General features: G+C 30.0%; 1 protein-coding gene across 1 annotated transcript; it reads right to left on the bottom strand.

Moving 5' to 3' along the window:
- Positions 1 to 10,931: 10,931 nt before the first annotated feature.
- Positions 10,932 to 12,898, bottom strand: LOC119679925 (leucine-rich repeat-containing protein 59-like). The gene is made up of 4 exons (XM_038092519.1): positions 12,370 to 12,898; positions 11,983 to 12,124; positions 11,832 to 11,866; positions 10,932 to 11,643 (listed from the first exon to the last, which is right to left on the bottom strand). The coding sequence occupies exons 1-2, from the start codon at positions 12,854 to 12,856 to the stop codon at positions 11,994 to 11,996; spliced, it is 618 nt and encodes a 205-aa protein (XP_037948447.1). The 5' UTR covers positions 12,857 to 12,898; the 3' UTR covers positions 10,932 to 11,643; positions 11,832 to 11,866; positions 11,983 to 11,993.
- Positions 12,899 to 13,853: the final 955 nt, after the last annotated feature.

Below are 13,853 nucleotides of genomic sequence, written 5' to 3'. Positions count from 1 at the left end.
CTACAAAAGTCACTTAAAGAATTCTGTTATGTCAAATGTTTACTAATTTTGTTAAAATTTATGATATAAATATTTTTTAAAACAAATTGGAACAATGTTTCGACCAAAGCCAAGATTCTCCATAGAAAAAAATTTATATACACGAAACTGGTCAGATTGATATGACTTACGTTTTCTAAATAATTGTCTAACCAAACAAAGCTGACGCTGAAGAGTATTATTATTATTGAAAAGAATCGTGCACTGCGATCTAAAAGCTCTATTGTGCCCATTAGTCGGATAAGAGTGTTTTTCCAAGTCCGATTTTTTTAATGAAAGACAGTATAGAGCCTACCTTTTGTAGTCTTGGATTCTTATGATCCATGAAATGACCTCCTAGGTATTTATTTCGCTTGTGCACATGATATGCAGTTTCTCTCTCTTCTCTACAGTATCTGCAGTCTGAGTTGGATTGAATTCCTAACTTCGTTAGCTGATTATTCAATCTACAGTGATCGGTCAATAATTCCGCAATAATTCTTTATTTATTTTTTGAACGTTTTAGGTTGTAAGTCTCTAAAAGCATTTTAAATTGTGATAGTCTTGGTAGCCTTTCCCAATAGAGTTCTGTTTCTTTCCTCTGCTCCGTTCATAAAAATGGATAGAGTTCCTTTGCCTAGACCACAGAATGGTTCTTGGCCTATAATTCTTGAAGTCGCACCTTTTCTTGCAAGTTTATCTGCCATTTTATTGCCTTGGATGCCAGCATGTCCCGGAAACCATATTAAGTGCATCTGATTGTTCAAGCTGAGTATGTTCAGCTTGTCAGTGCACTCCTATATCAGTTTAGATGTTACCTGGTAGGGTGCTCAAGAGTAAGATGCAATTTAAATAAGTTGCGGATATCAGCAGCAATTACAAACATAGGAATAACAAAATAGGACCTAAAAAGCAGTCCAAACTGTCTATTAACGAAAATTGTGGTTTATCCAACAGTGTCCATATGGCCACCAGTAGCAGACTATCACTCACATGACTACTCTTGACGACTGCGCCATACATTCCTAAAAAGACACAATAACTGAGACTCCATATGCGATTACCAGGCAAAACTCGGTCATTCGCTATGTCTTTTCTCTCCAATTGTCATTATCATACGACTTTTTTGCTGAAGTAATTTTTTTAAAGTCCTTATCTGATATATGTTCATGTGCTAAGCAATATCAATGTCGTGGAAATGCTAGTGAGGCTAATAAATCTTTTGGGTGCAGTATTTATTCGGGAAAAGACCTAAAATTTTAATATAAATTATATTTCCGAACCATTCAGTCCTACTTTTTTATTCTGCAGTATACATATATATATACAGATAACACAAGTAACTTGTAAATTTTTAATTTATATGGATTGAGAGCAAGCTCTTTGTCCAGTTACATACTCAACTCATATTAGCATCTATTGGAAATGATGATACATTGTCGTGTCTCCAGACTGACATTTGTTGTTATTATAAAAAGCATTGCTAAGAAATATGTGGTCCTTCACAGCGTCAAAAAAATAGTTATCAGCAGCAAAATTGTCTATCCAAGCAATTTATACTTTTTATAGTCATCGGTTTTCACTTTAGAAGCTCAGATCCTTTGATCTAATTTTTAAGGATTTGTTTTGGACAATGGCTAAAACAATTAAGTTTACTTTACTAAAATTTGAGACAGACTTACAAAAATTCTTCTTAAATGAAACTTTCAACTTCTTATTGTTATACTTATATGTCTACAAATTAACTTATGTATACACTATTATAATATTCTTATCAAAAAATAAAACCTACCTTAATTTCACAATTATTTAATTATCTAAAAATTAATCCATTCAGCATAAGCTTAGGAAAATGTCTTTAAATTAATTTCGTCATGTCAATTAATTTGCGTTGAGAATGTTTGTCATCACAAACTTTTTGACTGCACAAAATTTTTGAAAAAAAATCAAATATTTTCAAAACAGGTAAACATGCTTCAGGGATTGTACGTAATTAAAATTTCAAATTTACTGGTAGGTTGAGAAGGTTGGTAGGTCCACTGGAGGCATTTCAGTCAAACATAATTGTTTAGCTAAGAAGCTTATTACCTTTTCACTATAGAGCTTGAAACATTTTCATTGTTGTTTTTTCTTCTTCCTTTTTTGGCGTAACAGTCATTAAAGGACCTTAGTATAATATTCCTTGAAGCACCTTATCCTGCCATTGTTTTTCTATTATTGGAATACTTCAAAGTTCCTTTTAAAAATATTGTTTAATATTTTACTAATATTATTAATAATTGGTATTAAATACTCTTAAATACAGTAATTTCGTAATTTTATTTAAAGAGATATTTAAATAATATTTAAATATATATAAATATTTATAAATAAGGGGTATTTATAGTGCAAAATTAAAGCAAAGCAAATAATTTTAGTATTTAATATTGCTTAGGATTTTACCACACGCAGTTTGATTATTCTCCACCTCAGATTTTGATGGTTAAATTGTGGTTTAAATAGATTGTAGATATTTATAGGTAGCAAGCATTAGATTAAATTTCATTTAAACCACAATTAAGCAATTATTTCAATTAAAGGCATCAGAGTACCAAAAATGGCATAACAAGTTATTTTTAATAGAACAATTAAAACGTGTTCAAATTCTTTAATTATATTCTTGCCATAGAAACATTAATTTATTATAAGCATCACAAAAACATTTTTAAAAGATATATGAATCATATTATGCGTCATATATCACATACTCTCACTAAAAGCGGTGATTTATTACCAGTATTACAGTATTAATACTGTATTTGTAGCCGGAGAATACTTACTTACTTACTTAGTTGGTCATTACAGACGTGTGTCGTCCTTGGCCGCGTCGAGTAGCCTCCGCCAGCCAGCCCGATTAGTTGCTTTCTGACGCCAGTTGGTAGTACCGAGCGCCCCCAAATCGTTGGTCACCTGATCCTTCCACCGAAGATGCGGACGTCCTCTACCGCGTTTTCCACCTGCGGGTACCGAATCAAATACCTTTCTAGCCGGAGCACTTTCTTCCATTCGCACGACATAACCAAGCCAGCGTAGCCGCTGAATTTTTATGCGCTTAACTATGTCAATGTCGCGGTATAGCTCATACATCGTTCCATCTAATTCGATACTCGTCGCCAACGCGTAAGGGACCATAGATCTTCCGAAGAATTTTTCTCTCGAATGCTCCTAACGCCTTCTCATCACTGTTGGTAATTGTCCAAGCTTCTGGACCATACAGTAGGACAGGCATGATAAGGGATTTATAGAGCGTGATTTTTGTTTGTCGAGAGAGGGCTTTATCAGAAAATCCATAAAGTAAATAACATTTATTTATGTGAAGTTCTACATTATGACGATATAATGATACAATAGATTAACAACAGCCTATATGGTCATTAAGTCATATACTCATCTTAGTAAACTCGTTTATAGGTTTCTTATCTCGTACTCTTACTTAATGAACTCATAATAGTGACACTACTGGAAAGGAGCATTTCTGTAGTCAGTCTTTAGTCGACAAGCATATAGTCTCTAGAAAATTAGATCTTTCAAGCAGAAGTAAGTAGAATTTATTATACAAGTAAATAAATAGCTAGTGAATATATAAAGGTGAACACAAAATTCTTGACATAAATATCTCAAACTTTAACGAAAACCAAACTACTGTCAAATCTTTAGTAAGAATTTTAACTTCATCTTTAATAGGTCGAGATGCCAGATTTGTCTTAACGCTTTGGCTTAGCTTGTCTGAGTTCAATTTCTGTGAATACCTGAACATAGGGATATATTGTGTAATTGTAATGCTGATGAACTTGCTGCTTCTGATGAACTTGCTGCAAAACAGTATAGTTCAGTATAAGATAGGCAATAATACTTGGTTTTGCTTATAATGCCTTTTATTTTAGCTATAAATGACAATGATACTATGCTTTACCTTATGTGTGAGTGCCCATCATTGAATAGTGGACGTAATATCTTGGGAGCACCTTTCTCACTGATCTGTAATACTTCAAAATAAGTGACTTATCCAAGTTTTTAGACTTGTCAGCTTGATTTACTTATTCATATATATGAAAGTTGTGTCCATTTTTAGCGACGTTGTTATGAACGAACTAGTATGGTCGTTATACCTGTGTTGGGGGTACACTTGATCTAGCGTATTAACAAAATTTTATTTTTGGAATCGCCATGGGCCGTTATTTGTATATAAGTGAGTTTGGATATGCAATTCTATCACTCCAACTTTACCTAACCTAAGCTGTTGATGAACATCCAAAGCAACCAAAAGTATACATACAAGCTTTGTATTTTAATGAAAATATTAGCATATGTAGGTCTTATCTGACTAACAATTAACACATCTCCTGTGTATATATAGAATATATAAGGGTTTCAATAAAACTCAAAAATTTATTTTTAACTTCCATATATCTAAATCTAGTTATTTCAATACTTCACGTATTCATATATTTGATATTGAATTCTTATTCATTTAAGTATTTGCAAAAGTTTTGCAAAAAATTTTCTATTTTAAGTATAATGATGCATAAGTATAATAATGTATAAAAAGGTGAAATCTATTAATATTAAATATTTTCTACACGTTTCGAAAATAATAAAAGAAATAAATATAAATAAACATACTTTGAATAAGTCCACATTATGTTCATTTCATTGTTTATATCTTCGAATTTCTTAACAGTATTCTCTACCAGGATTCATAATAAAAATGAACCAAAAATAGTAACAAAAACATTTTTGGGCTTTTGTACGCACACACTTAAGACCAATCAATATCCTGACAAATATGACCACAAACTGTAAAGAATTTCAAAAGTCATCAACCTTTTAAAATTTTTACAGAAATCCTATTTATATGTTATGTTGGTTATTATAAAATATATTTCATATTTGCAAAAGTGGAAAAAATAATAAAATAAATAAATAATAATATGAAAAGTAATTTATTATGGTTTAACCAGAGCTTCAATCCCTTATACACACTATTTATACCAGGTTCCGACTTATAATTTTGAATGTTATACATTTCTGTTAAATCAATGAACCTAAAGGATAATAAATATTCTTACATCCTTATAATAATAATAAATTTGGGTAGATTGTATTAAAAAAAAAAAAATAATGTTTTGTAAGTTTTTAATACCAACGACAAGTCGGATGTCTTATAACTTGTTGATAAGAAACATCTTTCATTATTTTTTATTATTGAAAGTCCATCAAATATCCCCCAATATTTTTTCTGTTCATTCAAAACATTAAAATTTGAAATTTGGTCTAAACCGGTTCGCTACGAGTGGAATGTAGGGCATGAAGGCCAAAAGGAATAGAACAGGAATGTCGATTTTATATGAATGCAGTCTTGAAGGATGGAAATAGTAGTTTATTCTCAGAAAATTTCAAGCATAAGTAATTAATAGAGCAGAATTTATTATGCACTTCTTTTCTATAGATGACTTTTATGGTTAAGTTACAATTTATAGAGAACGAAAAACCCGTTGACTAGAGCTGTATTAATATTTATTAATCGTATTCCATCAACAACATAGGTTGTTTATATGAAATCTCCAACTCTGTTTGTTTAACGCTAAGTTTCGTAGTTCGTTAAAAAATTTGCCTGTTTCCTTAGAGATGGTGCGCCTCATGTTATCTTGGAACTGCCACGTCTTTTGCTGATTAGCGTGGCATATTTCGTCATGTGGTTTTCTTAGTGCATGGCCCAGCCAGGAATATTTTCGCCTTCTAATTTGAGTGTTGATATTTTTTGCAACATTATGTTGTAACGGATTACCGTTTGAGATAATTCTTGACCATCAGATTCTCAGAATATTTTTTAACCATCTATTCGTAAAACTATGTAGCTTTTCAGCTATTGGAGAGTTAGCTAGGCAGGTTTCAGATCCATACATTGTAAAGACTTCCCCCATGCGTTATAAACATGTGTATTCGTTTATGATGAGAGTTTATTTGACCTCTATTTATCGCGAAGTTTTCCAAAAGCCATGAGCCAAGATAGAAGTGTCAAAACTTAAGACAATTTGGCTGTACCTTATAACCAAAAATGTAATAGTTGCAAAGAGGAAAGAGGAATAGTTGACCAATTTCTGTTTCTGGGCACTAGTCTGGCGGACATTCTAAACATGGATTTTCAATCATTTAATTTCCTTTATCAACCAAGTTGGCTTGTTTTTAAATTGATATTTTTATAACCGGTCTAGTGGTATTAAAGTGGAGTCTATGCGCTACTTTGGTACAAAAGAAAGCTGCCCCACTAAATCCAATCAACTAATAACGGTTGAAGCAAACAATACTTTAATTCTCATTAAATCTATTTGAGGCTTCTATTACTTAATTAAGGGTTTTAAATAATTATATGTGAGTACATAACTATGAGTTTGTTCGTATTATCGTAGTACTCGTACTATGATGAATCAAAGATTGAAGTACTATGATATTAGCAGATAGAAGTCAGTCTTTAAAAAGTGTGGTGTTTAAAGGTGTAAAAATATGTTCTTTGTAGTTATCATAGAGCAGATATAATTACTAAGGGTACTAATAAATTTTTATAGGACAGCAGCTATATCAGTTGTATTACATTATAAATACATTACAAATACAAGTATCATATTAGAAGTATAATTTTAAATTTCCTCTCACCCCAGTGCGTAGGGTATTATAAGAAATAAGTATTTCTAAAAACATTTTTTCCTACATATGAGTGTTTCCATTTAAAAATGTATTTCCGTTTCGTTTGGGCAGGGACAGGGACAGGTACAGGGATAAGCTTAAGTAAATTTCTATACAATATGACATACCATTTACAGCAAAGATTAAATTCTCATAATATGTTAAAGTTAAAAAACTTAGGGTAAGTCCCAGGAACACATGTGTTTGCTGTTTTGGTTAAATTTTTTACTATTTTCCTCCTTTAAAAAAATAACAAAGAAGAAAAAGTCATAATATAAAGTGAATTAATTAATAGAAATATGAAATATGAATACAAATAAAAAGAATATTCATCTCACATATAAATTTTTATATGCAAATAAAACGTATACAAAGTATAAATTATCTCACATTAAATACATTAAAAACGGAAGCAATATTAAATTCAATAAAATAATGAATAATGAATAATGGAAACGAAATACGAATAATTAAAACAGTTGCTATGAAAAATAAATCGGAACAAAGAAGAATATATAATGATAAAATCATTTTTACAAAGAGCTCATAATAAAATTATTTTTCTTTAAGCAAACATAATTAATATGAAATCCAATTACATATAATTAATTTTAAAAAATACAATTTCAATTATATTTATTATTAATATATGTAAGCTATTTTTATGGAATTATATTTCACATAAATTGATTAATTTTGAGTAATAATAAAAGTGTTTAGTGTAGTAGAAATTATGTATATCTGATTAAATTAAAATATTTTAATTTATATATTTTCTTCATATATCTTTATATTAATTTAAATTGTATCATAAATGTGGTATGATTAAATTCTATTGAATATTAGTTTGAAAGATTTGTTTGTTGATATGAAATTGCTTGATGAAATTTTAATAAGGATTGTTTAATTGAACCCCCCTCCTCCCATAGTATTTACGTGGCTTACACACTTCAGTAGGCATATAGAAGTTTTTGTTACGAATTTTCAAATTTAATCAAAAAATTATTTTATTTAATTTTTCCATAAATTTTTCATAACCTACATTTCAATATAAACACAAGTCAAAAACATACTCTAAATATCTATTAATTTATATGCATAATCTTTATAACAAAGGATATCCTTACAGAAATTGGAAATCACTCGAGCGATAAATTATGTATTTGTATGTTTCGGAGTGTAAAAAGAAAAGACCTATCAAAAAATTTAAGAAAGTGAGCAAAATCATTCGAGAGTATTTCAGTAAGTAAAGGAAATACTTTAAATTTTTTGAATTAAGCATACGCAAGCAATTTTATAACATTTGAATTTTACAAATGCGTTACTCATACGCAGTGATGTCCACACAAAAAAATTAACAAGCAAAAAAAACAAATCTCTTTAACAATTTCAATTTCGTTGTATTGAGAAATCAATGTAATTATATTCCTAATAATATATCCTAGTTAGAAAGGTGTACATGAATCCAACACCAGAATTTCGGAGGCAATGGACACATGGTCGAGTGTCTTCCAAGCTGAAATTCACGCAATTAACTCATGCGTAAGATCCAATATTCAAAAAAACTGTCTGGATCGAGAATTGTTATTTACTCTGACAGCCAGATTATTCTTTAAGCTCTGTCTTCTTGGATTTTTAAGTCCAAACAGTTCCTTGCGTGTTATGAGCTTCTACAGTTACTTACAGCTCGAAATAAGGTAAGCCTTTACTGGGTTTTGGGTTACAGGGGAGTTTTCGGAAATGAACAAACTGATGAACTAGTCAGAACAGCATCAAAACCTGCTTTCAGTGACCCTCAAAGCTTTTGTGGGTTGAACTGGTTTAGTACAAAACAAATTATCAAGGAGAGGGAAAATCATATGCAGCTGGAGTACTGGGAAGACTTTCCAGGACTTAGATAAAGCAAAGAACTGATGAAACCGTAATCCTACAAAAACATTCTTCAATTCTCAATATGTTATTTAAGGTTGATAATGGGTTTTATTACCTGAAATAAAACTGATTACCTGATAACGGGCCTGAAATATCACATTCATAAACTACGATTATCTACTAATTCGGAATGCAGATTATACCTCGAAGATAAGGAAACTACTATGCATATTCTTTGTGACTGTCTAGCTTTAATAACGCACAGAAGAAACTTGTTTCATATGGAATTTCTAACACTAAAACAGGTTAAGAGCCTTTCTCTATATTTAATTCTGGACTTTGTTCATAACGTTATAAAGGGTTTTGTGTAGTCAATAGTGAAATTGGAACAATAGAATTCTTCTGGCCGTAGTATCGGTTGTTGGGCGATTTCACGTCAAAGCTTTAATAATAATAATAGGTTGGAAAGATTTAGTTTTAAAAAATTCTGTATATTTTATAATCAGTCTTATATATTAACTAATAGTTTTATATTTATATAATTAAAAATTTAGCATATATATACGATATTTAAAACTTATTTGTTAGTCATAAGGAAATTACTTTATTCACATTTGCTATTTATTTTTTATTGTCAACTATTCTTACTTTCACCAATGTTGCTCTACAATCAAATATTTTGAGCAGTGCAGTGCTTCCAGTTGAAGTTTGAAAAAGTATAAAGAACCCTAATTACAAGCCAATTTCATTCGAATTTTGAATTCAACTGAATTGCAAGTTGAATTAGTAATCCAGTATGCTTGCTTACTTTAACAACATAAAAGGATCTTTGACATTTTCAATTGGTCTCTAAATGAAACTTTCACAGTAATTAACAAAATTGAATTTCTAAGGAAAGTTGAACTTTCTTTTAGTTTTAGAATAATTTGCTGCCACTTTAATTTTTTGTCAAAAAGTTTCAATTATTAATTGACTTTTTAAATCCATGGGAAAAAAACTAAAATTTCTTTTTACATTACTACAATTACTACATTATATTTTAAAAACGATTTTAGAAATGAGTACTTAAACAATTCATTTGAAGAAAATAGATTAAATTATCAAATATAACAATTTATTTACAATTAATTTATCTATATTAATAAGATAATTGTGAAATGTTTACTTATCTTTACGAAACGTTTAGTCCACTCCATTAGTCCACTTTAATAAATTTTTATATCTATTGAATTTTGTTCTAAGATATGTAATCTCTACAATTCTTGAACATCCTGCGTTTCTTCCAATAGATCCACAACTAGTGATTTATACCGGTACTCGATGTTTAAAGATATATTCAAATAAAGCTTTTCAGAACTAAATCCTTTATATAAGGATCATCTAAATGGATACATTTACTTATACCAAACAATGGCATCTTCGTTGTTATTTCAAGCATTTTGTGTCGAAATCGTTTCAGTCATTCTTCATGGGAGCTATCAGTTATGCTTCAGTACTCTATTCCATATAAACAGATTGATACTAAAATGGCTTTGTCAAAGAGAATTTAAGAACGAAAGCTCAATTTAGTTCTTGGACCCAGTACCCTGTCTTTCATTCTTTTTTTGGTTTTAAAATAAGCTTTGTTTTTTGAATGGTTCCTTCCACATTAATCTTCCAACTATTCTAAATGATGCATAGCTAAAATATAGGCCCTGGTAGTTATCGGAATGGTATATTCACCATGTTTCACTAAAGAGCAACTGTTTCTCCTCATAATGAACGTTTCAGTATTGATTTTTATCTTTCAGTGTTTGGACTGAGTTTCTATGGAGTTAAATCCCCTTTGGAAAAACCCAAGTAGCAATTTCTGCTGAACAAAATCAAAGCACTAAGTTTTTGTATTGAACATATAGTTAAATGGTACCTTTCAAGTCAAAAAAAAAGCTTGATGAGAATAAATTAATAAATAATTGGTATTTAAGAGAGTGGAATCAAAAATAAATAGAACAAATTAAATGATGGAAATCTATTGAGAGAAATCACCTTTAAGTAGCAAATCTTGTGCTGACAGATAAAACAGAGAGCAAGGGGTCATAATGGCGGATTAAGATGATAGGTCATGATAATGACTGCAGTTTCTAACGTTTTATACTTCAGTAAATTATATTGAATGATGGTTAATAATTTATCCATTAGTAGATTATTGTCCACAACGTTATCTGGAAATCATACTTATTTACTTACTTAGTAGCCTACTATGTTTTACTATTTTAACTATATATATTATATGGTAATATGCTTTTATTATATATAAATATACTAATGTTTCATTGCAATTTAATTTTATCATATGTGCTTTATTTGTTTGAAGTGGTTATAATATATCACTATTGATGCGAATGGTGACGGCACTGTTGGAGTTTATTTCTAATGGCATTAACCGTTAATGCGTGAGAAAGGTATATCAATATTCAAGATGTGGTGAGCATATAACTTTCATAATTCAAATGGATGTGTATTATTCATTAGACGTAAAGTAAATATATCAATAACTAAGATGTGATAATCATAAGATTTCAGCAGTTTAAAGCGATCCTCTAGGCATGAGCTAAATATATCGATATTTAAAATGTGGTGACCTCAGGTAACCTTGGACTTCCTCAGTTCAAAGGGATGTGCATTATCCAATAGTTGGGAGCTAAATATATCAATATTTATGATGCGGTGACCTTTTGACTTCTTCGGTTCAAAGTGATATACATTATCCTTTAGGCGTGAGTTAAAAATATCGATATTTAAAATGTGGTAACTATATGACTTCCTCAGTTCAAAGGGATAATTTTTCCTTTATTTTTTCCCTTAGGGGTATTAAGTATTACGCGTGAGTTACATATTTCGATATTTATGATGTGATGTCCATACGATCTCCTCAGTTGAAAGAGATGTACTGCTTAGATAAACTGTTGTAATGAATTGTAGACAACACACGTCATGGATGCATACCAAAATAATATCACACACATTAACAATAATCACAATCATCGGTATCTTAAACGAGAATTTGTTACAGATGTCAGTCTATGAAAGCTTAATTAAGTAAATAACTTTAAAGTACTACTTTAAAATTAAGTGACTACTTCATGACTACTTTAGAGCAAGGAATATTTTTATGTATTGAATACAATTTATAGTAATTATTAAAATATATTTGAATGGGACTTAACATTTATACTTACTGATTACTGAATAAGTGCAGTTTCCAAAATGGATGTGTATAAATTCATTATATCTTTTCCTTGTCTGATATAATCCACCGATAGTTGTTTAAGTTGAGTGGCTAATCACTTCTCGTAGATCATTAATTTGAAAAAAATTTGTTTCTTAGTGCATTCCATCTCTTATTTACGCAAACGTTCTTCTATGTCCTGAACCATTTTTTTGACTTTTGTAGAGATAGGTCTGCAAAGGTCAGCTTCAAAGAAAGGTGTCGGTTCCTCTTTTTTAGTGGGTTCTGAATATTCAGTGATTTCTATTAAAATTTGAAAATTAGTTAAGAATATCAAAATATTCTTCTTCAGGTATATTACTTAAAATAATATAACATACTTAGCTATTCTATATAATACACATCTTTGTTTTTACTTACATATATAACATATAAATAAATAATAACTTTATGAAATATATATTATACACAATAAAAATAATTTAATGTTTATATGTATATATATGATATACTTATGTATATATATATCCAATTTCGCAATATCTTACCCCGTTTACGTTTTCGATCCATACGCATTTTATGTTTGTAGTATTGAACTGTATCCACCGCACATTTTTGACAGTCTTTGCTAGTAAAACAACACCCTGTAACTGCTTTCAATTCTTCCGACAATGGATTATTGTGTAAATTTAAATAACGAAGTTTTGATAGTCTTCCAAAACTGATGGGTAAGTCGGTTAAAGAGTTATCATAAAGGGTCAAACTACGCAGTTTAAATAATTGGCCAATGCTTGATGGCAAAGAAGTCAGTTTATTTGCGCTTAAATCCAATTTGATAAGCGTTTTCAATCTACCGAATGTATCATTTATGGATGAAATGCTGTTGTTATGTAAATCCAGAACCTTGACATTATATTTGGAGACTTCTAATATTGGAATTTTGACTAGTTCAGCATGGCTGAGATTACACATTTCATTCGATACAGCTCTCTTCACTTTTTGAGCTTCATATTTTTTTTGCACTAACAAACGCATGTTTCTAATTTTGAATTTTGTAATTGAATTGAGTTAAATAATTATAATTTCATTATATTTTTGCCAAATACATTTATTTCAATATAATTTTGTTGCCAAAAGAACGCTTAAAAGGTTTTAAATTTATAACATAAAATTAGTTAGTTTAATTGTTCGTAATTAGATTTAGTTTGACAGAGTTTTCAAGGATTTAGAAACTACATTTTTATAAAAAAGAAATTAGAAATAGAAATTAGAAATTAGAAAAGTTGAAATAAGAGATCCGGAAACTAGGATAATAAATAGTGCAGACGTCATGAAAATGCTGTGAAAAAATAGAGGTGTGGACGCAGATCGAAAATCACAAAACATGGCTTGAAATGCCAACATAAAAGAGACCCTTCTCGAAGTAATGCGAAAGTGGTTCCGAGGGAGAATAAGACTCGCCGAAAAGGAGGTATTGAAGTTCGTATACTACATGTTCATGTTAGGAAGTCGGGAGCACCATTCCGAGAAAAATCGGTTTGACGGTGCATAAAGCATTCACCTCCTCACCACAAAAACAAAAAACAAAAATAGGCAGCTACTAACTGATCATCACATCTGTGGAGTATTCTTTTCTCCAATGCTTAACAAACAGAGTTCAATTTCAGTATACTAACTTAATGATTCTAGAAGTTACTTTATTTGCTAATATATAGTGAATCAGCCTACGAAGGTCATATTCCTAACATTTCCATATATTACATATTAATAAATTTAATACATTTTTATTAAAACTGTTTTATATGCCATTTCATGTTTTGTAATATTCAAAAAAACTTATAAATAAGCTTTCTAAAATTTTAAGCTGTAGTGTACTAGAATTTTTAACTAAAGCTCATTTCTAAGCTGTTTCTAAGCTTTATGTTTGCATGTCAAATACCGTATCAATAACAATACTGTCTAGACCGTAATATTACGATATTTGCTCATTGATTAAAGAAATTTAGTGGAGTCTCCAACCTTCATATGCAAA

Source organism: Teleopsis dalmanni, chromosome 2 (genome assembly GCF_002237135.1).
Source record: "Teleopsis dalmanni isolate 2A chromosome 2, ASM223713v2, whole genome shotgun sequence".
Taxonomy (NCBI): Eukaryota; Metazoa; Arthropoda; class Insecta; order Diptera; family Diopsidae; genus Teleopsis; species Teleopsis dalmanni.
The sequence above is the reverse complement of the archived record's forward strand: the minus strand, read 5'-3'. Positions and strand labels throughout refer to the sequence as shown.